The sequence below is a fragment of the Grammomys surdaster genome, unplaced genomic scaffold (genome assembly GCF_004785775.1).
Source record: "Grammomys surdaster isolate TR1022 unplaced genomic scaffold, NIH_TR_1.0 67, whole genome shotgun sequence".
Lineage (NCBI taxonomy): Eukaryota > Metazoa > Chordata > Mammalia > Rodentia > Muridae > Grammomys > Grammomys surdaster.
In genome coordinates this window covers 7,397,469-7,423,602 of record NW_021604569.1, presented here as the reverse complement: position 1 = coordinate 7,423,602, position 26,134 = coordinate 7,397,469, and the positions used below count along the sequence as shown (strand labels likewise).

General features: G+C 45.9%; 1 protein-coding gene across 3 annotated transcripts; it reads right to left on the bottom strand.

Annotated features, from left to right (window-relative positions):
• Positions 1-24,073, bottom strand: B3gnt2 (UDP-GlcNAc:betaGal beta-1,3-N-acetylglucosaminyltransferase 2). 3 transcript variants are annotated; one of them, XM_028779180.1, is made up of 2 exons: positions 24,054-24,073; positions 1-2,533 (listed from the first exon to the last, which is right to left on the bottom strand). In XM_028779180.1, exon 2 carries the CDS (start codon positions 2,522-2,524, stop codon positions 1,331-1,333), a length of 1,194 nt encoding a protein of 397 aa, XP_028635013.1. In that variant the 5' UTR covers positions 2,525-2,533; positions 24,054-24,073; the 3' UTR covers positions 1-1,330. The 3 variants fall into 3 exon arrangements, with proteins under 3 accessions (XP_028635013.1, XP_028635004.1, XP_028634996.1); XM_028779171.1 differs by lacking the exon at positions 24,054-24,073 and adding an exon at positions 23,701-23,724; XM_028779163.1 differs by lacking the exon at positions 24,054-24,073 and adding an exon at positions 22,982-23,075.
• Between the last annotated feature and the right edge of the window lie 2,061 nt (positions 24,074-26,134).

Genomic DNA, 26,134 nt, shown 5'->3' with positions numbered 1-26,134 from the left:
TGACGATTAAAAAATACAATCACTTTATTTCCACATTTTTCCCAGTCCCTAGTAGCACAGATGAGAATAAAGCACAAAAATATTTCAAGAAAGCATGTTACAAGATAGAAGATATAAGCAATATTTTGGCAGAACTTTATTTTCTCTAGCAGGTCATACCCGCCCCCCCCCCAATCCAAATTCTAAAATTCAAAAATAAGAGTTAACTTTATCTAACATGTTACAGCTTAACATTTAAAACATCATGCTAGGGGCTGGATCTGGGAGGAGATGGGTGGTGAATGCAATCAAAACAAATTGCATGAAATTCTCAAAGAACTAATTAAAAATGAGAAAAAAATAAAATATCATGCTCTAGTTAAATATTTCACAAACAACACTGTATACAAATAAAATATTACACAAAATATTTTTTAAGAAAATGTTTTGGTCTTTGATCTGAACAATAAATAAAAACATAGGCACTTCTACACTGAGACAGGAAAGCGTCACTATCCAGGAGAATTTTATTAAGGAATTACATGTGATAATATGGCAAGAATAGAATCTTGGAGTTTTAAACTGACAAAAACCACTTACCAAGTTCGGAAGTCACAAATGCTTCCTGGCTCACACTGAACACTCACAGACCCATATGGCTGTCGGGCCACTCAGTCTTCAGTTGACCCTTAGGGAATCACACTCATGATTTTCAAAATACTAAAATTAGGTTTAACTACCATGATGCCACTTAGGAAACCAATCACAAGTAAAAGAAAATCTCCTCTGTCCTAATGGCCATAAGCCCTGACAAGAAGAACTATGTGCACCGCAGTAACGGTTTCTAGTCACAAGGACAATACTGCTGGGTGACAGGGAAGGTTGACGTCAGTCCACTTTCTAGACAACTTTTAAAATCCATCAAAATCTTATGAAAATACATAGAATTCCATTTCACAAAACCACCAGGCTGTGTTCTACAAAATCTTGATAAGCCAATAGGTTTATACACCTGGCATATGTGTGTATATATATATATCTCCATCATTAAAGTGAAAACAGGAGCATACCACATTCAAGAACAACAACAAAAAATCTTCATGGTCAAATTCTGGAGGAGAAAGAAAACAAATTAGAAACTGAGGACCGGCAGCCAGAGGAAGAGTGGTAACCACTCACTCTGCCATGCTGAGTTATCTTCACAAGGTGAGGGATAGACCGAGGGCCTGGAGGCCTAGGTGCTACCTACTTGGGAAGGCTAACGGCCTCACACAGAACTCACCTACTGTGAAAGCACATGATGGGAACTAATCAGGCTAGGCCTTTCTGTGAAATGTAGCTCATGTATATTTTAGCATTTTAAATTAGGACTTTGCAGCTGAGACCAGATGTCAATCATCTCTTGAGGTTTTCTGCTATGTACTAACATTAGATCTATATATGAACAAATATTTTTCTTATTTTTCTCTTCAATATCAAATGTCCTGAAGCCTTTGTGTTTCTCTGGAACAAGGCCCAGTTTCTGAAGGCACATTCCAGTATAAACATCATCGATAGGGTAGAGATGGACCCGGTCAGTTACATTGTACAGCCTCAAGGCCAGGGGGCCAGAGTACAGGAATCCACCGCCCCCTGCATACGGTGGGTAGACCCCGGTGTAGAAGACTTCTGGGATGTAGTACTTCAGTTTCTTATCCCGATGAGGCCCAGCGTTGTGGATCACGTCACCTATGAACAAGTCTTTGGCTTTGCTCTTGGATAAGCTATTCAAGTAATTAAGGATGTGATGGGTGTTCACAAACACATCATCATCGCCCTTGAAGACAAACTCTGCGTCTGGACAGGAAGTGCTCACCCACCTGAGAAACAGCACTTCCTTCAGGGACAGGTTGAAGAATGTGTCTCTATAGTTCCACATGAGGATGTCCTGGTGCTTCTCACTCTCGAACTTAAGCATGTCTGAAAGGTCAGGGTGGTTGTCCTCTGGGGGTGTCTTGCCCAACAGGAAGACCCTCACTACTGTCTGGTTACCTACATTGGTTTCTTGGCCCCATGATTCCCGAATTGCTTGCCTTCTGGCAAAATGTGGAATGAGGGACTTTATCGCCAATAGTAAGAAGGGCTTCTTCACACATTTCTTCGGTTGGTCAATAAGCAGCGAGTAATTCCGGCATCTCAAATACAAGAGAAAGTCTTTAAATCTGTCCGGCAAATTGTTAAAATCTGTCACCGCTGTCATGACCGTGGAGTCTGGCTCACAATAGTTCAGGTGACTTGTGTTTGGAGATGTGTACAGGTCCCCCGTCTGATTGGCCACCCTGTTCAGGATGGGATTGTACCACCTGTTCAGCTTCTCCTGTTCCCGGTTCCAGTATGCCCGTGGTGGGCTGGGCAGCTTCCAGAATGTCTCTCTGGGTATTATCACTCCTCCCTTTCCATTCTTTTCTTGGCTACTATTTTTGGAGACTTCCACAATCAGATAAATGAAGACATTTGCCATCATCAGGACGCCCAGCAACTTTACTCTTCGACGCCCCACACTCATTTCTCATATCTGGGAAAATGAAGGAAAGCATGTTATTCAACTGTGAATCTGATGCCCATGTACACTTTAGGCTTAGCATGGTGACACATGCCTTTACTTCCAGCACTCAAGAGGCAGAGGCAGATGAATCACCCAGTTCCAGGCCAGCCAGGACTACACAGTGAGACCCATTCTTTATTTTTTAAAAAGTCTTCCTAAGAATAAATGTTCTAAAATAAGGACTCCGGACTCACCAGCTATGGTTCAAATTAAATCTCAATTTCTACATCTACAAAGGGGGTTGGTTATATAAAATATGTAATTTTTGTATACAAGGCTTTTCAAATCCCGCCTGGCCCGTTACAATCACTATGTAAGTAATGGTTAATGTATTTTAGACACTTGGAGGGCAGAAGCAAACAACACAAAGTAAATAACCTTGCGATTGTTCAACTACTTTGCTTAAAAAGGTATATACAAATCAGAGCTTTGCAAACTAAGTCACCTACAATTCATAATAACAAATTTTTAATTCTGTGGTTCAATATGTACACATACATTATAAATTACATGTTACACTACGTACAGTGTCATGTCATTCACTCTAAATTTCTGTCAATTTAAAAATGCAGACCCAACCCCGAATTACTTACTAACCTAACAATGTAAATAAAGTGAAAATCGGTGGATTGTTTTAAGTTCATTGGCTTCCAACAGAGAATCCCAAAGTGAAAAGGGATTTGTTGTGCTGATAACACTGTGAAACTATTCTAGTTTGGACAGTTCAGTTCATAGAAAGTCAAGGCTACTTGTGTCTCTTATATATAGTAGTGTGTAAAGAGCCTACTATAGAAAGCTTAGTTAGGCCCTCCATAACTATAGATACACAGATTGTGTAAATACACAAAAGAAGGGGCTGGAGAGACAGCCCAGCAGTTAAGAGCCCTTGCTGTTCTTGTAGAGGACCCAGGTTTAGTTCCTAGCACTTACATGTCATAACCTTTGAATTTCCTGTCTTTCTGTCCCCACATCCTAAGGACCAAGATTATAGGGATCTGTCACCATACCTAACTCAGTCCTTCCAAACGACACTTTTCAAAAGTAAATGGTTTCCATTATTTTTTAGAACTTCTTTCGTTTTTATTTTATGAGTGTTTACCTGCATGTATTCATGTGTGCCACATGCATGCCTGGGTCTATTGAGGCCAGAGGATGGCGTAAGATTCCCCTGAACCTGGAGTTACAGATAGTTATGACCTGCCCTGTGGGTGCTGGGGACCACCTGGTCCTCTGCAAACACTCTTGCTCACTGAGTCATCTCTCCAGGCCCTCCCAAAAGTGTTCTCTTTACATTGGCAGATCCACTGCTAACATGAGGCCTTCATGGAGCTGAGGACGAAGCACTTGCTATGCAAGCAGAGGACCTCAGGGTGAGCATCTCCAAGCCACACAGAGCTGCATAGCATGCCTGTAAGTCTGTGCTTCAACAGGAAGCCAGGTGCTGGACAGATCTCTGGGTTCAGCAACAACACAAAAGAGACCCTACATCAAATAGTCAGAAGATGAAGACTGGCACTATTAGTTGGCCTGGTCTCCTACATGTGTGCTGTAGCAGCCACGGGTGCATATGTGTGCATGTGCAAAAGCACACAAGCACCCAAGCACACAAGCACACACAAGCACACACACACACACACACACACACACACACACACACACTTTCCTCAGAACTACTACTCTTTTGGTTGTGAGCTCTTTCCCCTCTGCAGGATGTAACAAGAAAAAGTACTGGAATAAACAGAAAAAATGATCGTGAGGCAAACATCTGGAAGGGTGCTCAGGAAAAATCCAATACACATTGTGATTACAGGCAAAAGCTCAATGCTAGACATATTTCAATCTAGTAAAAGAATCGAGATATCAGTAAATAAAGGATAACGGTTTACAAAACAGAAGCACACACACTTCTTTAGCATTGCAGGCTGAGAAATTCTAGTGCTAAGTCTCCTAAGATGCAGTGTAAACAGCAGGAAAAATCACTGCAGGTAAACCAATTAATTGCACGGCAGGGCTGTGGAGCCAGGGATTATTGGAATCCAGTTTGATCCATGTGACAATTCTCATAAGTCTACCAATCCTTTTTAAAAATCATCTAACTAATTAATTACATAGGCGTGTTTGCCCAAATATATGTCACTGCATGTATTGCAGAAGCCAGTGGAAGCTGTAAGATCCTCTGGAACAGCAATTAGGATTGTTGTTGCTAACCACCACACGGGTTTTCTGGGAGAACCACCAATGTGTGTCACCACTGGCCGCCTCCCCAGTCCCACTAATCCTTGGGACATGTGAATGCACTTGAAGCTCGCTGAGAAACAGTGTCCTCCCAAATGCACTTGCTCAAGAGGGCCAGTCTACGCGGAGCATCTTCCTGGACTGTTGTTACTCACCTCAACCCCCGGCCAAGATCACAAGACGCCGTTTCATGAGTAAAAATACTGGGATGGAGGCCGAGTTTTACCTAATTAGTCAGGAAGGAGTGAACTGCATCCTGTAAAGTGTCTGTCCTTAGCTGAGTGGTGGTGGTGGCAGTATACATGGTTAATCCCAGCACCTAGAGGCAGGAGTTCCAAGGCAACATAGGTGGGGCGGGAGGGGACATGTCTGAAAAGTGTCCATCCTTGCTGGTCATTCTGACCCAGGTACCTGGTGAAGTTTTCGGTGTTGGCTCAAGAATGAAAAGGTTGGGGGCCTAGAGCCTTCATAGAAAGGGAAACAAGAGAGGAGAAAAGCTCCTTCCAAGTCCCTTCAGAAAGCCTTTCTGGACAGACCTTACGTCTCCAAAGGCTTGGAGGAACCCTTTCCACTAACTGCAAATGGGTATTCTTCCTTAACTGAGGAGTGAGTCTCAGGTGCACATCCCCAGAGTTAGATGTTATCTTTCACTGTGACCTACACACTGACTCTTGTATGGGGGCTCTGCTTTTAGACTCTGACAGCAAGAGAAGTTCACAGAACAGAAGACATAAGGCAAAGATCCCATTTAAAGAAAGAAAGAAAGAGGGAGGGAGGGAGGGAGAGAGAGAGAGAGAGAGAGAGAGAGAGAGAGAGAGAGAGAGAGAGAGAAAAGCAAACAAACAGAGAGAGAGAAGCTGTGGGAAAGCTCTAAGTAGTTAAGTAATTCCCACTGTAGACATAAAGCCCGTTTTGTGGTTTTTGGTGCCCCCCTCCCAGGTAGTTACATTGCTTAAAAGGAATTTAAGAAACACTGACACCAAAGTTGGAGAAATTGCATTACCCGACATTATGAGCCCCTGAATTAAAGCAAAAAAGTCCTACATGCAAACACCAAAATCTTAACTTTTTTCATTTCTTCCAACAGGGATGGACACATTCAAGGTCCATCCCAATCACACACACACCCATTTCTCTGTGTGGTCCTAGAACTCTCTCTGTAGACCAGGCTGGCCTTGAACTCAGAGACGCACTTGCCTCTGCCTCTGAGTGCTGGGGTTTAAGGTGTGCACTGCCACTCAGCTAAGGACAGATAGTTTTCAAACTTCTACAACACTGAAGTTGACTTTAACGACAACAACAACAAATCTCTAAAAAACCCAAAAAAAAAAACCTTCCCTTTTTATTTTGCAGCTAAAATATCTGGAAAGGCGATGCTGGGGCAAGAAGATTATAAACACAACGCTGTGCTTAGGCTTCGTGAGGACCGCGTACTAATGGCTCCTGAGCAGCAACACGAGCTATAACAAAGGCTGGTCCCCATGGCCGTTCTTATCTGGAGACTTCATGGATCCCCAAAACTCAGCTCCCACCACCAAAGGCTCTGTCCACACCCCACCCACAATGCCCATGCCAGCTCCAAGCGCCATGTCACATTTCAGAAAGGCTCTCAGACAAAGAAGTAAAACATGAATACATCTGTTGGCACCTGGAACTGGCAATCCTCCCACGTTACTGTAAATGTGCCTCCCTTTGTTGGCCACATAGACACTAAACACAGGAAGTGACTGGACCGGCCCAAGATCATGCAGCTGCCAAATGGCTGAACTGGAACTCTATGCAAGTGGGTGCAACCGTGAGGAACGAGACCAAGGAGCACTAGTCTTATGTTCAGTGGTTATTTTATTTAAAATAAGTAATTATTAAAATTTTATATTTATACATTTCAACCCTCAAAGTACCATAAATTAAAAGTCAGATGCAAGAAGCAGGTAAGATTAGTAACATTTATTGAATTACTCAGACAAAATGTCTCTTATACTGACACCTCGTAACTGAGGAGAGTCGGCTGGGGCAGACTGCTCTGGAGCCATACCATGAGACCAGAAGCCCCCCTCAGCCTTCTGTGTCCTTCAGAGAGCCAGGTCCTGGGAGTCACAGTTTCTTTTTCTTGACTTCGTTTCTTAGTTTCTTTTTCCCCAACACAAAACATGGCTGTCAAAAAGTCACCAAGACTTTCCTGTTGCACTAACCAGGAGTTGTGTAATCCTAGCCTACAGTCTACCTACTCACAGAAGACCATCACGCTACCACACTCAGTCAGTTTAACTGTAACCAAGCGCAAAGAAGGCACTGCAGCTGCCCAGGCCACCCAGACTCTTTCCTTTACGGCTCCAGAACACTGGACAGTTGCAGTGCTTCATTGATGGGACACTGGAAGCTACCAAAGTGCATGCTGCTAAGAGGTTCCTTCCAGTTCTGAAAGATATGCAGACACGTAAGCAAGTTACTGGCCAGCAGACTCCTGAATGTGAACAGGCAGCCATGACAACCTGTTTTCACTGAGCCATGACCACCCTATCCCACCTTTCAAGGATCTCAGGCAAGGTAGGTAGATACCCAACAACAGCTAACCAGGGTCAGCACCAGCAACGCATCCAAGTCAAGCCTAAAGCCAATAAAGATGCCCTGCATTTCCCCCAGTACCAAGGCACTAGGAGCTCGGACCTTATGTCCTCCAAAGGCCTGGTCCCCCACCTTGCCATTACCAAGTGGTAGTGGGACTCAGTGTCCTAGTGGAAGAAAGTTAGTAAAATGGGGCCCAATCTATTCCTTCCTTCAATTCATTTCTTGTCCTTAAGTGACTGGTTCCCTCAGCTGTATACTCCTACCATGATGTAGGTATACCACCATAGACCCAAATGCAAAGTGACCATGGTCAAAATCATGGGTCAAATAAACATTTCCACCTTTAAGTCTACTTAGCACAGACATTTTGTCACAGCAGCGGAAATCTTGCCAACACACACGAGGAGTAAAAAAAGAAAGGCAGGACCTTTCTAATAAAATAAAAGTGACCAACCCCGTCAAGCAAAGAAGAGGATAGACGTCAAGCTTATGGCTATACACAGGAGAATGGAGCCTGGCTCACTGCTGCTCAAATCCAACCAATCTCAGAAAGAATAGGAGAGCGAAGCACGCCCAAGCCGGATGCTTTATCACTGTACATTCCTGGGCCTTGATGCTCAGGGAGCCTGTCTTCCCTAACACCTTCATCTCCCAAGCTCCAATCTGTGGCCTGATCCTTGCCAGCCTTTCCTGGGTCCTGCTCAAACAAACAGCAGCAGACACAATTTGCAGCTAAGTGGTTCTGTGGAGAGAACAGCTTCCAGCAAAATGGCAGATGACAGGTTACCAGGGAGGCTATCAGCGGGACCAGAAGGCCTGGGCCATTCCTAGAGTTCTGCCCTAATCAGTACAAATGGCTAGGTCATTGCCAGAGCGAGGCAGAGGAACCCCAGGAGTCCCCATAGCATCAGGTTAGGAAAGCATGTCTGCCAGAGTTTTCTGTTGAGTTTAAGAAATTGCTAGTTACTAGTTTTCTCCCCTCCATGACCAAAACTAAAAGGGAAAAGTATTTCCAAATAGTCTATTCAGCCACATGTCCCCACAGGCAGAAGTACAGATCAAAGTGTCTGGCAGGACATGTTCTGATCTTTACCTATTCCTCCTCTACAACCTATTATGGCTCTTTTGCTCAAATGGAATTACCATTTAAATAAAATTACTCACAGGGCTAGGCTAGTTTATCTCGTGGCAGAGCACCTGCCCAGCATGCAAAAGGCCCTGGATTTCATCTTTGGTACCACAAACAAAATGAAAAAAAAAAAATAAAATAAAATCTACCTCTGTATTTATCCTTCAAGTAAATACATGCAGATCATTAAGAAAGAGAAGAGAAAAATAAGCAACAAAGACCACCGTGCCCTATGTTTAATAAAGCTGAAAACAATGGTACAGTCCTCAGTGGAAAGGTTATGTAATTTAAAAACAGGCCTAGTGCCTGGTAGAGGTGGCCCACACCTTTGATCCCAGCACTTGAGAATCAAAAGCAAGCAGATCTCTGAGCTCAAGGCCAGCCTGATCTATGGAGATAGCTCCAGGACAGCCAGGGCTCCACAGAGGAACTTTGTCTCAAAAAAGAAAAGCACATAAAAACCCAGAGCTAGCAGACAGACAGCCTAGACCCACTGTTCAGGCTAAAAGCCAGTCTGACATCTTCAACATCTTCCATCGGATAATCAGAGCTAAACTACTATTTCCTTGACCTCTCCAAGCCTGTTTCCTCAGTGTATAACGGCCTGATAACAATCCACAGACCAGCTCCTTGTCTTCAATACCACATCATCAATTCAACAGCTCTCCTCTGGGGCTCCTGCTTCTGGCACCAAATACTAAACACAGCACATTTCTCCAGTTTTGTTCTTCACTGACTAAGACATTTTCAACCACCCACTGAACCTCCAAAAGGAGGACACATGGATTAACACTTGTAACTCTTGAAACTCTGAGCAGTTTCAGAATGTCTAACAGACTCGGCTTTCTCTGGTCCTGGGCATGGGGGAAACCCCAGAATTTCCTCTTTGCTTCTTTTTCACTGCTCACTATAACACTCCCACGCTGATCAGTCCCCTGCACACGCAGCTCCCAAAGTCAGGCATCACTGACATTCATCCGCACATGACATCTTCCCCACTACTGGAGCTGGAGCTCAGGGCCCCCATGTAACACCAGCTCGCCCTCATATCCTGTCAGGGTGGCCTACACATAGGCATCTGCTCTAGGTAACACGCCTCAGTGTCACCACTCAGTGACAAAGTCACTGAAAGCAGTGAATATAAAGTAGAAACCAGACCAATAAATACATATAACCTTTTTCTAAAAAGATACTGAGAATGTTGCTTACACATATGTCGGCTGGTGAATTATACAAAAGAGTTTTGTTTCATAAGTCTGTCTCACTCTGTTATGTCCTGAAGGGGAACAGGGAACAAAGATTCTCTGGAGTTCGGGGACCTGAGCTTCGGAAATCAAGGTCAGTGTCCATCTTGAGAGGAAATCTCAGGAAACATCACAATGTTCTTGGAGTCCATGCAGCTCAGGACACAGCCTAGCTGGCTATCTCACGACACAGCCAGGCCCACAGGGCCCAGGTATCTGCACATGTAGGCTGAGGGCTGGGTGCAGACTGCTGTCTCAGCCTCACAGCTTCACTAAGCTGCCAGAGTGAGAACATAGCACTGCCAGGTATGGGGAAAAGCTGTGTCCTGGCGTCACAGAGCATGAGAAAAGCAACCCATACTCTAGAAACAGGACTACACGTTCACCATTCATAGACAAGAGCTCAAGAAAGAAAATCTCTTTATCCTACCAGCGAACAGGAACCATCAACTTACAAAGAGAGTAAAGGGAAATAGCTAACGGCCCAGATTCATTTTCAGAGGTCAGGCAACAACAGCAGGTGCAGCTGCAGCACAGGCTGTAAGTAACCAATGAACCAGTGCAAGCTGACAGTCTCTGTGACATGGACCCAAAGTCCCCTCTAACCATAATATTGTCCCTTTAACCTGGAGTTAAGGGGAGAGGCCACCAAACAAGAGCTTCCGGTGAAATTAGCAGAGGCAATAAATGGCACAGCTTTAACTGACAGCAGGGGCTGAGACAGGACCTGAGGGGTTTGTATATCAGGGCTAATTTTAGAAGTATGGCAAGTGGCAGGGTGCACAAGAACTGGGGTGGGAACGCAAAGCAACTGCAGACAGATGGGCTCTGGAGCCACCAGGACAGAGCAGGTAGGGGCTGGAGGACCCAGGGGTTCTCCCAGTTAGCAAAGGGCTACTGGTGGCTAATCTGACTGTGCTGGGCTAGGCAGTCAGACAGATTATACATGTTTTCTTTCACACCTCTGCTTAAAAGTGAAAACAGATCGGCTGCATCACATACAAACAGGAAATAAAAGAAAAGGAAGGGCTCCAACGTGAATGTCCACAGTGAAGATAAATGCAGTTGGCATGCAAGTACAGTTACAACATAAACTGAAATGTTTCATTGTCGTTGCCCCTGCTTAAAGCATTTGACACATTACTATCTCTGCCTAGCTCTACCACAGTAAGGTAGAGACACTTGGTTTCTAACATTTTCACCTGTAACATTAGCTGAAAGTGTATGCAAAACAAACAGATAAAGATAATCATTTCTTTATTTAAAAAAAAAAGCAACTGGCTTTGGGGTTCACTGAGGCACTTCTTCTGAAAGCACAGGTGATTTGCTTCCGCCAGGCTCTGTACACCCACGACTACTTGGGGCTGTTTCCCCCTTCTGTCGCCCCCTCTAACTGAAAATGTGACAGTGTGCCACCTAACTTCCCCCACCATCTGAGTATTTCAGGAAAATGGCAAAGAGGACACACACGTTTGAAGTCATTTAGCATGGTACTATGACTGCACCCACCAGAGGGAGGTCAGACTGACCTCTGCCACTGTACACCTAGGAACACAAGGTCACCCACTGACCTTGGACAACGTCCTTCACTCCACCAGAAAAGCACATGTCTTGGTTTTCTCATTTGTCATCTTCTCATGGGCTTCTTTCCTGAGTTTCCTACTTTGTCCTTTGCCCAGGATTCTGTCCAGAGGTTCTCACGTCACCTTTCACAACCAGCTCCCAAGTGTGAAGCAATTAGGCTGTGGAGAGCTAATCCCAGTAGGGTTGAGCTTTGACCTTTGAACCCAACCCAGAGTCTGCTCCTGTGCGGTCTACCACCATCAACATCAAAGAAGACAGAATACCTCTAATGAAGAGCAGTCTTTAAATCACAGCATTTGTTGATACTTGAAGGGGCATAAACAATTCTCAAAAAAACCAAGGACTGACTTTTATAAAACAAAAACAAAAAAATCAAGTCGAGAAAAAAAATAGCATATAGCAAATGGTCAACACGGTACCAATCTCTGTATTGAAACAATGTTGGTCTGGTAACAGGCATCATTCGGGCCACGGTTGGAATCCCCTGTAGGTGTTTTATGACTCATGAGTTACCCTTGATTGGTTACTTATTCCCACTGTAGAATGAAAGATTGGCAAAGGCTCAAACTAGCCCCGCCACAAACATGTTCATGCAAACCTGTTAGAACTTTTAGCCCTCAGCTCCCTCCACCAGCAGAGCCTGACAGAAGGAAACCAGTACCACAACCCAGGCTCTCCTGCCCTGGGACCAACCTGTGCAAGACAGAAAAGGTAATCAGAAGCAGCACCAGGTACAACTGCACTCAATTGTTTGCCCAACAACACACACATGCATTCCTATAGGATTGCAGCCCAACTGCAGAAAGAAGCAGATTTCTAGTCCAGGCAACCATATAGAGTGCCTTATAGATCACCTCATTTACAGAGTAAGACCAAAGTCCCCAGAGGCAAGGGCCTCACTATGCTGAGGTCATCCACAGGGAGAACCAACATGTCACTGTCAACCTGCAGGGAGAATTATCATTGATGACAAAGTCTTTTTCCACAGTCTATTAATTCTAGTTCATTAACAAAGTAAACTCAAAATACCCATGGAGTTGAACCTCTCGTTCTCCTCACCCACGTGGGGACAGCTTTATTACTTCTTCCTTTGGCATCTCCTGAACACTTATCTGACTTATCACTCTAACAACACGTAGGACAGGACAACAGAACTCTTATCTCTAATCAGTCTGCCACTCCACAGACAACAAAGCTAAGGGCACGTATCAACAAAGCATGTCAGGCTCCAGGGGCAGGGGAGGAAACGGGAGGACATAAAAGGAAAACTTTTCAGACTGGGTTTTTCAGACTGGGTCTTCAACCAGGTAGGCTTGAATTACTACACAGGGGCAATGACCTTGAGCTCCTGGTCCTCATGACTTACCTCCCAAGTGTGCTGAGGAAGGGAGCTGGTGCAGCCAGCCACTCACAGCTTTAAGGGAAGCTTACTCTTTCTGAGCAAGTCTGTAACATTGCTTGAGACAATCATTCTTGGATAGTTTCATACATAATTCCCCCTCTAGTCCTTGGCTAGCTACTTGCCAGTCCTTTTACAGTGAGTTTTGTCAAAAGACTTTTCTCCTTAATACCTCACTTGCTATTACGAGGACATTACCCAGTACCATCCTTAAGACAGTGGAGATACCTGAAAATACCTCTCAGGAAACAGTCACAATTAAATAGGTCTATAAACAAACACAGGCCCAAGGGATGGGGAAAGGGAGGAAGAAGGCAATTAAAATTTAATAAAAATGTACAAGCATAGATTACAATACTGTACTAGAAACAGAATCCCATTATATAAAGTGTGTAATTGCTTCTAGAAATAAGCAGGCCACTGATCTTGGCTTGGTAATCTTGGCATAGAGGTGGGCTGGGGGCTGGGTACCCAATTCTATAGACTTATACACTAAAAAGTCAGTAAAAGCAGTTAGTACAAACTTTTAGTAACTATTAGAATGGCCATGATCATTGTGTGCCCCAAGGGCTCAGATGTCCTCTTCTAATCACTAGGGGCAAACGTGTGTACACACACACACACACACACACACACACACTTTGAGATAAAAGTAAATCTTCTAACAATTTTCAGTTAAGGATAGAGATATGGCTCAGTGGTTAAGAACACTGGCTGTTCTCCTAAGAACCCAAGTTCAGTTCCCAGAATCTCCTAAGAGAGGCTTACTTAACCTGTATGTAACTCCAGACCCAGGTCTTCTGGCCTCAATGGGCACACATATATGTAGCATGCATACACATACATTAAATAAAAAATGCAAAAATAAAAATTTTAAATCACCTATGTAAGACTAAGCCTGGTGTCACTGTCCTATAATTCCATCACTCGGGGAGTCAGGAGAATCACAAGTATGTATGAAGACATCTGGGTTACCCAACAAGACTGCCTTAAAACAAACGCTCACAACACAGACCTAAGCTATTCTCAGCACGTACTTTATGGGCAAACCCTGTCTTTCTTAATTCTAACAAACTGTATTTGGTAATTCTCAGTGAAATATAGTTTGAGAGCATCTCAAACATTGTCTTTATTTTAAGTAACCTAATAAATTGCTTTGGGAAGTTTCAACTTCTCTGCTGTTAGGACAAAGGCTTCCAGTAACACATTTTCCCAAAAGAGAACACATCCTTGGTTGCTGTGAAGAAGACACCAAGGGAAATAAGAGACCACAGCCTGAGACTTCAGGACTCCTAGACTTACTGTATTACAGTCTCTGAGAGGACAGCTAGCTACCTGACTCTTCTACAGACAGGCGTGAGAACTGGGGATGTGGCTCAGCTAGATCTGCCAGAAGCCCTGGATCTGATCCTTAGCACCACACAAACTAGGTGTGTTCCTATATGCCTATGGTCTCATTAGGAGTAGCAACTGGAAGAGCAGTTCTTCACCACAAAGTAAATCCAAGTCAGACATGGGTCAAGCAAAACCCTGGGCATGGAAACCACAGCAGAGGCTGGTGGTAGAGCACAGCAGCAGAGCCCTTGCCTGGCATACCTGGAACTTGGGCTCTATTCTTAGCAAGGTGAAACAAACAAAGATAACGGAACTCATCACTTGGTGTGTTAATTTTAGCCTAGGTTTTAAGTAGAAAAAACGTAAATAATAAATCCCACTCTTAAGTCCTCACTGTGCTCCTCCTAGCTATAGGTATAACCAAGGGCTCACAGACCTTATAAGCCAGGAAAATAGTTACTAAGTCTCCTTCCTCACTTTAGGGAGAAACTGGCCCCTTCAGGCCAGAAACTTGGCTGAGGTTCTGACTTCTGAGAGAAGCAGGAAACAGCGAGAACTAGAAATCCAAACATTCTCTGCCCTTAGGCAGAGCAGTATGGAGTAGCAGCGTGGGGGGAGATACCCATTCCAGTCAAGCCCTCTCAGGGACTTGACCCCCATCCATCCAGGAGTGCTACTCTCAATATCTTTGACGGTCTCTTGCTTCTTAAGTTCGACCCCATCCTCAAAGGACCAGGCTCAGTCCCTGCTCTTCTCTGTGGGTACTGTACAATCACCTCCTGGTTCTTAGCATCCCACATAAAGGAGTCCATCCCTCTAAAAGAGAAGATCTAATCCCTGAATGTACATTTCCTCCCAGGCCTGTTTCCCAAACAGAATGGCTCCAGAAAAGCTGAGACTGGCTCTGAGCCCAGAGAGAGGCAGACTGTACACTCCAACACCTCAAGAGCCCTAGAAGATGGATGCTCCCTTAGCACACCACCAGTAAAAGCTAGGCATTCTTCCCATACATCTGGATGCCTCTGCTCTGTGGTAAGGGACCATCCATCCTCATCCCAGAAGACTATTCCTAGGACATGTGGTCCTGGGGAAGCCACCCTTCCCCTCAGGCCTCACCTCCAGTTCTTCTCTACCTTCTTAGATGTTACTTAGACTTCAACTTCCTGAGAGGTATTTGTAGACTGTCTTGGCTACAATTTTTAAATTCTGCACATAGATTTAAAACACATTTATCTTCAAAATAGGGACATTTTGGCCTTTCGTCCAAATGTCCTATTAAAGGTGAGGTGGAGAAACCATTCTGTCATCCAACCAAGACTACGAATAGCTACGTATTTAAAGAGGTGAAACAGTAATGTATCTTTCTCTGGCCACTTGCCAAGAAAAATTAGTGTTCATTCAATATATGGGCACACTGAGGAACTGACTGGAAACCTAGCCTCTTTGAATAAGTAATTCCCATCACCTCAGTACTAAATCCCAGTATGTACTACATAGGAACCAGGGCTGCAGCAATCCATCCTCTAGGGCTGAAGGGGTTTATCTGCCTCACCCTACCCGAGCACTTCCCTCTCCCCTCTGCTTAGAGCCTGCTGCAGACAGGATATGGGCAGGGTGGGGCGAGAACAGGATTGCCTGAGGCTTCACCACACTACCGGATTTGAAAATTTCCATTACAGAGGTTTTTTTTTTTTTTTAATAGAAGACCCAACAGAACCTTGAGAACAAAAACTCAAAAGAAAACATTCAGTTAAAAATAGGAGTATATTTTTAGTTAAAAATAGGAGATATTTTTAAGTTCATTTGAAGAGAGGTAATTCCTTATGTGGCAAAGAATAGTAAAATGGTTGCCTCTCATTTAAACAAGATACAACTGGTGCCTATCAAAGCCTCAGAAAGATGCCTCTGAAAGGTGGCTTGGCACTCAGCTTGTCCTACAGAACCTGGTGTACTAACACAGTGCAGGGCTAGAGTCACAGTGTATCTTTAACTTGTGTCATTTTTATTGTATCATTTTCTATTGTTTTGGTTTTTTTCTAAATATTTCTCATCTTTGGTTGAATTCTCCACTACAGAGCTCCAAGATTAAGAGGGCATCTGTTTATAAACTCACTTTGATCTTTTTTTGTGTTAGACAAATAATTCAAATAATTTGATTTTTAAATGTCACTGGGTTTCCCTTGACAATCTAAGGCCAGACCTAAAGGGTTCATTTAAGGACAGAGGCACTCGAAAGCCAGGGACGGACAGACGGACAGAAGGACAGACACACACATACTCTGGTAGTGCATTTCAAAGAGCAATTTCTTAAAACCCTGAACATAAACTCTAAGTGTGGAGCTCATGGGTCACAGAATCTTGCTAGAACCTTCACAGAACAGACTTGGATCGCTCATATCGTGTGTGTGTGTGTGTGTGTGTGTGTGTGTGTCCCCAAGGAGCCTGAAGACAAGGTCTCAGTAGACCAGGCTGGACTAAAACTCAGAGATTCTTCTGCCTCTGCTTCCCAGTGCTAGGATTAAAGTTGTGCTCACCAGCCAGCCCTAAGATTTTATTTGGTTGTTTTTCTTCTCCCCTCCCCCCCACCCCCAAGAGGGGCAGGAAACACTGCCCTCAACCAGTTGCCATAGTTACCAAGATGCTTGTCATCAGCCCCAGAGTCAAAACCACCTTCAATAAAATCTCTACTGGCCTGGTTAGTCATGCTAGCCACCGCAAGGCCACTGCCCTAGAGCCCCACTCCAGTAACAGCAGACACTGCCCCATTAGGATCTGGGTCAAACAGCGGTCTCACTTTCTGCCCTCTCTGGTAGTCACAGACATGCCCTCCTTGCCAGTGCTCCTAGACCTATGTTGACCTTCCTAACCAACCCCCTTCCCAGCCAGACTGTCATAGTTCTGGCATTCCACTTACTCACAGGCCCAACACAGCAGCTTGCCATGATCTCAATACCTGCCCTCCACCCCCTCCCACAGCTCCCACTCCCACCTCCTCTTTCTCCTGACTTTGGTAGCTTTGGATCCTAGCCAGAGTCCTCAAAATGGGGACAAATGGCAGTCCCTTAGGTAGAGCTGGGCCAAGTCTGCTGTTGGGCTTTCCCTTAGCAGACACTCTGGTCCCTGGGTCCCCCTTAGACATCACCCCAAACTCTACCCAGTCAGACCTGCCAGGAGTTCACCCTTCTCCAACATCTTTCTTTATGTTTCCAAATGCCACCCCCTCGGAGTTTTTTTCCACCACTAAACTCTGTCAAATGAAATGTATACTTTAACCCTGGACCACTCCTGGGGTCCTCAATTTTTCCCTTCTAAAATCAATGAGGTAATCAGACAAACATCAACAGGCCTAAACCAGAGGCTGGTGACAAGCTAACGCAGATGTCCAGGAAGAACAAGGCAGGACCAGCAAGCACCCCTAAGGGGAGTGGTAGGCACAAGCACCAAGAGCAGGATGGTAATGGGAGGGAGAGAGGGACAAAGGTAGATATTCTAGGAGACCCCAGAACTGCCGATAGATTTCAACAGAAACAGGAGGAGTCAGCACAGAGATGTGACCTCCAGATATTTCAATTTTTAAAGGATCCCTCCAACTTGTGAGACCACATATACAGAATAACAGGAAACAGGCAGCCTGCAGATCACAAACTATACCAGCCTCCGGGAGTCCCTCCTCTCTGCCTCAAGCTCATTTTCTTCAACAACTGCAAAATCATTCAGTGGCCCTCCACTACCTCCTAACCATCTCTCCATGGTCACTAAAGTCATCCACCTGCCCTGTTCTCCAGAGCTGAGGTGTGGCGCAGGTGTCCCTAACCTTGCCTGCTTCAGCCTCTTGCCGTATCCTCAACCCTCTAGCTGCTTTCTCCGTTCTTGAAGTGTTTTTCATTCATCATTGTGAGGTGAAGTTTCAATGCCACTTCCTCAGGAAACCTTTCTTGTCTGCTCCCAACATATGTTGTAACACTATGTGAAAACACTCTAGATCCAACGGCACAAAGGGGACCCAGACCATAGCAATCTACCTGCAAACACAACTGCCACAGGCAGCCATCACCTCTCAAACAATGTGTCAGCTTCTGTGTGGACAGAGTCTCAAGCCTAGGCTTTCAAAGACTTGCTATTATCTGCCAGGCACCCTCTAAGGCAGATCCACAAGTGTCAATGTCACCTAGTCCAGCAACAACATGTTTTTCATGGTCATTCCAGTGCTGAAAAATGCAGAAGTGAGCCCCAGAAGGATACAAATGAAGCTGGTGACAGAAGGTTATCCTTAACTTGCCATGCAACCAAAGGCAGTTTCCTTTAAGATATCTTGAATATTGTTTCTAAGTAAATGGAGGTCAAAAGGTCTTTTTAGAAGAAAAGCAAAAACAAAGCAAAAGAGCAGAGTATCAATCATCCAAGTTGCACTTAAAGAATGAGATATGTCCATTAACACACAAGGGTGTTTAACCAGCCAGAGTGAAGCGTGCAATTAAAGCAGCTGCAAAGTGCTCTCGCTTTTGGAATAATTCACTCACAAAACATGAAGTGGTAAAGGCTGTCTGAGCGCTTGAGTGCTTAGTCAGGGCTCAGTCACTTCACTCTTTACAAGCTAGCTCACACCAGCCAGGTGCCCAAACAGCTCTGAGTGAGACATCCAGATGTGGATCCTCAGAGATAAATCAATGAAAAATAAGAGGTTATCAACTTTAAGGACATGTCTTATTTCAAAAATGCCACAGAGCAAGACCTATATTAGCTAGGCATGGAGGGGCCCACACATTTAGTACCAGCTCGGGAGGCAGAGGCAGAGGCAGGTGGGTCTGAGTTTGAGATCTGCCTCATTTATATACTGAGTTCCAGGATAGCCAGGGTGGAGAGGGTGTTTGAGACTGTCTCAAAACAAGATTTATTAGCTTTTATAATGACGTACTTTATTTAAACTGAGAAAATACACCATCTCAGGCATTGGTGCGTACATAAATTTGCATGTGAGTACATGCATGTGAGCACCAGCCGTGGGACAAAAGCAGAGGTCAAAGGGCAATTTGTGGGAGTTGCTTCTCTCCTTCCACCGTACTCATGAGGTCCACGGCAGGCTTGATGACAAGTACCCCCCAAACTCACCGAGGATCTCAGAAGCCAGGTACCTTAGCTGTATCATTCACTTTAATTTTCATAGCGTCTCACGCTGAAAAAAACTGAGGTTTAGGGCGGCCAAGCAACTTACCCACAGTCACACAGCTAGGGGCAAAATCAGTTTTCAAATCTCACAGGTTATAAAACACCACATATGCGATGGCTGATTCGGATTTACTGGAGGATAGGTAAAACCAATCTACGGTGCTGCAAGTAAAGTCTCCAGTGACACCGCCCTTCAGGGTGAGCACGGTTAGAAAAGGGGCACAGAAGCCTAGTGAAGCAGCTCAGGTCCCTATGCTTAACACAAACAAAACTTCACACTATGCCTCATTAACTGAAAGGAAAACCTCAGCTAACAGACTCCAAGTTCATGTTCCTAACTACCTTACCTTAGCACAGCTCAGGAGCCTTGCTATAGTCTTAGAACTGATTACCATGCTTAATAAGTTTGTTTCTTAAGGGAAAAGAAAAGAATGTCTAGTAAGCAATATACATTGTAATCACACCAGAGCCAAGGCTAGAAACAAGCCTAGTTTAAAATGTAACAATGAAAAGTGGCAAGTATCAATTTCTTGACTACTGGGAATTTCCCTACCGAATTGGGGGGGGGGGAGGGGAGATTAAACCCTGCTGGAGAGAATGTCTAGAGAGAAACAGAAAATAACTTAAATAACTTTTTCTTTCATTTACATAAGGAAATGAGGACACTTAACAGTACATAAATGCTAAAATGTGCATTATACTTTAACCAGATACAATGCTGGCTCTCAAAGAGTTTGGATCTTGTTACAGTAATTAAGCCATGCCAAGCAAACAAAGCAGGCAGCAAAAGTAAAAAAAAAAAAAACAAAAATAAAACCTCTCACAGAAGGGGCAGGTGAAAGGAACAGAAAACTCAGTAGGAATAACGTTTCCTAGTAGTAGCTGCACCCGGAACAAATCCTCCACAAACAGTAAGTGCCTCATGCTTCCCACTCAGGCGCTGTTCAGACTGGTAAACTTCTCCAGCAGTGGGTAATGATGAAATCATTACATCAATTCTCAAAAAGCCTCACCTCACACATGCACACACCTCTAACCCAAACAGTAATTGCCTCTCCAGAGAGGAATACATTCATCCTACCATTTGAATATATTCATCAAGTGCTCACTCTTGTCCAGATTAGGTAAAAGAGACAGCCAGAGAGCTACATCTAGGGAGGGCAAGGTGCGGGTGGGCTGGGGCTATGCAGTATCTCCTTTACAGATGACTTCCGTTGTTAGGAAATATTTATTGCTTTTAAAAGAAGTGACCCTCATTCAGTTCATGCTTTAATCAGTAATCACTAGAAAATGTCAGACAATTGACCACAATGAATTTTGACCCCAAAGCAATTACAGAAGACCAAAAGAGCTCTATGATCATTTCTGAATGTTGGTAATTTATGTACTACTATTTACGTGTTATAATAGGTTGCATTACCAAATATTAGCTTTTAGACCAACCAGCATCATTTTAAGGTTGGGCAATAATGTTTGGATCTTGTTTCCTAATATAACCCTTAAAAACCATGCGCATACACTTGAACAAACAGTATACGGCAAAGTCAACAGTAAATTACCGGTTCCCTCTTTCCCTTTTTAGCATAACTGTACTACTTTAGAACAAGGGAAATCTAAATAGTTTTCAAATTGTTTTTTGGTTTTCCGAAACAAGGTTTCTCTTTGTAGTCCAGGCTGGCCTTTTGAACTCGGCGATCCATCAGCGGCTGCCTCTGAGTACTGTGATTAAAGGTGTGTGAACCACCATGTTCAGCTTTGAATGATTTTTTTAAACAAGTATATATTCAAAACTACTAATCATCTCTATGCTCAGGCCTTCAAAAGCAATGGGTTTGGGGGAAAGCAATTCATAAGCAAATTATGTTTTTCTCAAAGGCTACCTCTCCCTTAGGTCTCAAAAATCTGCTCTCTCCGTCTGTCAAGCTTGGGTAATTTCAGGTTGGACAAATCTGACAAATCTGAACGGTTCTGCCAGATCACTGGTTTTTGGCAAGGGTAAGCTGAGGCCAGCAGGAACGTCATTATGATGTCTATAAGCGCTTAAGCATCTTACTTGTTCTTAAAAACAATTTTACTGTTCAAGTATCCCATTCCCGAAACTAAATAGAGGAAACAAGCCTCGTGCAGAAAAACCAACTTGTCATTTAACAACACGTGGCAGAAACAAGACTAGTGAATTCTCTGCTCTTAAGTTTAGCCGAGAATCAGGCATTTCTTTATATTTGCCATCTACACAAAAACACTATATTAAGAATGGCAGGCTGAGTCCTGAAGGGGAAAGCAGTATTCCACGCTGAGAAAGGCGTTCCAAGCAGATCTGCTGATAACACATACGTACGCACTGCAAAAGGCTGAAATTACTCGGGCCAGTTCTACAGGGCTCCCGCACACTTCTTTGGTCTTAAAACCTAAGTATAAAGAGCTCTAGGACCAGCATAAAAACTCCCCGGTTCCATCGGCTTTCATAATCTCTATTCAAAAGAAACAGAAGTTAAACTAGAACAGGCGGAAAGTGACCGGCCTGCCCCTGAGCAGGTCCCCTCTCGGGGTGCGCGGTCTGAACTCCACAGAAGTGCGCTTGGGCTGGGCGCCGGTCCCGCCCTCCTAGTTCCACTCAGGTTCAGTGGCCTTCTCATTAACCATCCCATCACTTTCCGAGGCACAAATAAACACCCTGGTAGAATCTGTAATAACATGAAGCCCATTTTCACTCACTGGCTTCGAAACCTGGAAAAGCTATGGCTTGCACGGGGGGCGGGGGCAGAAGAACAGGTTTAATCATTAGAAGCAGTTAAGTTGGAAGTGTTGGGACGACCACCGCAGGCAGGGGAGCGAATGCCGGCCACCCTGTATTTGGGGCAGGAGCGAGTCTGGGACCAACGTAGGTTATAAAATGTGTGCATTACTTTTCAAGATGACCTCGCACGCACGATGACACTAGAGAAGAGTCTCCACTGAGCTTCCTTTCCACCCAAGACCCAGGATCTCAGAGGACTCTAGGCGAGTGCATTTAACCAGGTGCTAGGTGTTACGTCCCCAGAAGGGTCCCCGCCCCACAGGTGCGCCCACCTGCCAGTAGCAGGGGGAGCTCCCCAGGCTGTCCAGAGTCTGGTTAATCATTCAACGCGGGCGGCGTGGAATATTTTTTTAGAGGTCAACGCGAAAGGTTCTCCCGAAGTTTCACAGAAACCAGTCTTTGGGGACCCGAGATAACAACGTCAGCGGTTGGGGGTACAAAACGGCAGCCAGCGGCTCACAAACACCTGATCTGCCCCTGCGGCACCCGAGACCGGCGCAGTGCGCGGGCGGGGCAGCACACCGCCCGCGACGCTCCCCCGCCGCCCAGGCCCGCACTTCATGCGCGGGGTGCAGCGCGGCTCAGGGTGTCGCTGCCCTCTCCCTGTGGGTACAGGAAGAGCGGAGGCCGAGCAGGTGAAAAGCTGGGGAGGGAGGTGGAGGCCCGGAGACTGGGGAGAAGGTGAGGAGGCTGTGAAGCAGGGGAGAAGGACCGGGAGGTGAGGAAGCCGAGCAGGAAGAACGGACACTGGTGAGGGGATCCGGGAGGTGAGAAGGCCAGGGAAATGATGTGCGGAGGCCAGAGAAGTGAGACTGGGGGCGGTGAGGGGAACCCGATGGAGCGGATGCGCAGACACCGCAGGAGCCACAGAGGAGCGGCGGGAGCGCGGGGCGCCCACACCGGCCGGAACTGGCGCGGCGGGGCGGGGACGCAGGGCCGGTGCCCACCCACCCGGCCCTACCTTGTCTAGGGACACCTCCAGCTCGGCGGGGCGGGGCGGGAGACCGCGGCCGCATCCACGTCCCAGCCGCGCTTGCGGCTCAGCCCCGCGACCGCCGCCGCTCTCGCTCCATGCGCAGTGCGCGGACGGGCGGCCCGGCGGGGTCTGGGCGGCTCCGGCTCGCCTCAGCTCCAGCACTTGTTGCCGCGGCGGCAGCTGCGCCTCACTCCCAGCCCCGGCTCCCGGCACCGCCGCCGCCTGCCGCGTCCCTTCGGTACCGCCCCCGCCCGACTCTCCAATCACACGCCGCGCCACCGCGCGCGTCACCGCCGGGACGGCCGCGCTCCCGCCCCGTGGCCCAAGTTTGGGAAAGGCCGAACTCGAACCCTCCCGCCAGTTGGCGCCCAGGTCCCGCTGGGATTGCTCCCCGGGCCCTTCCCTAGCTCTCCGCCCCTCGTTGCACCGAGAAAACCCAAGGCTACACTGGAGCACGCGGTCTCCAAAGACTACACGCCCCCCCACCCAGGAAGTAGCCTCCCCCAGAAAAACAGCAGAGACTTGAGTCCCAAATCCTGCTGACATCCAGGGTCTAGTCTAAACTCTTCAGCTACTAGGGCGTGGCCCTTGGTGAGAATTTTCCAGCCAGCGTTGGCGTGTGGCTAAGCCTAGACAGCTCCGTGTAGCTGGTGAGAGGGATCCACCAGGGGAGGTGAGGAGAGGGAACCCCAAGTGCACCTGACCTTTACTCTCAGCGTACATAGTACCGGCAGCCACTTAGATGCTCAAGGCCTGAGGGTGGTGCCTGTTTGGCTTCTTCAGACCTTCAGGTTGTGAAGCCATCAAAGACATGATGAGGTTTCCACGTGGGTCCACTCGCGTCTCAGGAAGCCAAGAATGCAAGATGCGGGCGGCGCTGGGTGCGGAGTCTGCACTGCAAGACTTCAGGAGTTGGGCTTAGCAAGACATCTGAACTCTGAACCCCCGTGAAGCTGCTGGACTGGGCACCAACCACACCCAAGAGCGGATCACGCGGGACACGGGACGCTCCCCCCTCACCCAACCCAGCGCCTCCGCAGGCTCCCCAGAGCGCTACCTGCCAAGGTGAGGCCCTGGGAAAAGCCGGCGAGACCGGATGGAGAAGTTGCTCTAGTTTGTAGAGCTGGGTGGGCCGGCCTAGTCGGCACGCCCTCAACACTAACCTAGAGCCGGGTCCCCATAACCCGGGGCGTCCATCCTTATCGTTGAGGCCTTCGATTGACCCTCTGGAGATAATCACACTGAGAAGTTAACACTCCACACCTGTTTGCCTTTTTGCAAAAGGCTGTCAGATGAAGTTAGCCAAAGGGATGCCATTGACTTTCGAGCACTATGGATTGAATTTCAGCCAACTTGACCACGACCACGAAGTGCTTACTCGCAGCCGCAGAAGTAAGTGCGAGTTGTTTTGGGTGCGCAGAGCCACGCGTGTAAGGTCATTCAGAAAAAGGAATTCTGAGTCTGTGGCTCTGGAAATGTTTAGATTGGCAGTCTGCAGACCGATCTGTTTTTATGTTTGTCACAACGTTCTCAAAACAAACAAAAAAACAACTTGAATTTTTATCTATTCATATGAACTGTTAACCTGTCACTCTGGGCAAGAAAGGAAGAGACATTGTATACTTTTCTTGACTCTGATGGATTTTTCCCCCACGATTATATTTATAATTCGGAAAGCCAATAAAAGAAGCAAATTAGAAGTTAGGTCTGTGTATTTGATTAACTCAGACTGCCGAATTGATATTTAAATGTTGTGAGGAGACAAAGTTGGATTCTTGATGGGCATTTTGTTACTGTATTTCCACTTAAATGGCTCTCCGTAGCCACAGACATTGCTTTCAAGGATTGCTAGGCAAGAAGTTTTGAGTAAAGTCAGCTGGCAAGCAACAGGGAAATAAAGCTTGAGTCTTCTCAGCTGCCAAAAGCTGCCGTTGAGGGCAGCTTGAACTGTGCCATCGAGCTTCCACTGTGACTTTGGAAAAATAACTCAAATGTTGGATTCCACACCCACTTAGCTGTCCTGCTTACTCTTAGGTTCCGAGGGGTTCATCATCAGTAGACAGAGATCATACATTCAACAAATGTGCTGTCCAACCTAGGAGCAGAGGACCAAAGAAGTGCTTAATAATTAAATTAAAACTGTTTCATTACAATTATGCTATAGACCAAAAGAACTGTAAGAAGATAGGACCATTTTGGGGGTGCCCAAGAAAAGTGCTTAGTTTTTCTATTGCTATGGTAAAACACCATGACCAAAAGCAGCTGAAGAAGAGAGGGTTGATTTGGCCTACAGTTCATCAAGGGAAACTGAGGCAGGAGCTGACACAGAGACAATGGAGGAACCCTGTTTACTGGCTTAGCCTGCTTTCTTATGCCACTTGGGATGTGCTGGGCCCTCACACATCAGATGTAAAGGACAAACAAACAAACCTACAGACCTGTGTACAATCTGATGAGGGCATTGCTCAGTTGAGTTTCCTCTTCCCAGATAAGTCTAGTTTGTGTCAAGTTGACAAAAAAGCAACCAGGACATGAAGTTTCTACCTGCTTCTGGCTATAAGGGGGAAGTTATAGAAATAAGCAGAGTTTGGATTTTATTCAATGAGACATTTGAAGTAGAAATTATATTCTAAAATTGGCATTGTCATTCTCTGCCATATGAAGGAGAAGGGGCAGCCTGGAGGATGTTAGTCTAGACAGCAGTAGAGAATGAACACCAACCACAAAGACTTAGGCAATTGCCCAGATGGTGAGGAATCCTGGAAAAGTCCTAAGTGGTGCAGCCTAAGATACATTTCTGCATTGGGGAACCCTGCTGAGATTCCAGCTTGGCCAGGGTAGGTGTGAGATGTCCTGTTGAGCAGTGTGTGCTAGAGTAGCTGGTGTCCCTGTGGCAATGAAATCCATAAGGTATTCAAAGGGAACTTAGGGGTAGATAAATCAAGAGGGACACGGGCAGGGTGTGCTAGCTCACAGAGGGACAGGAAGACCAGGCAGGGAGAAAAGTCAATCAGCAAAGTGAGCAGACACAGTGGGGATGCAAGAGGAAACAGCTCTTAAAATGGCAGAGACCCACGTGTGATGTGCTTGCTTTAGTGGCTTTGATGATCTTGGGACTTTTGCAAGTCATGACTGGAA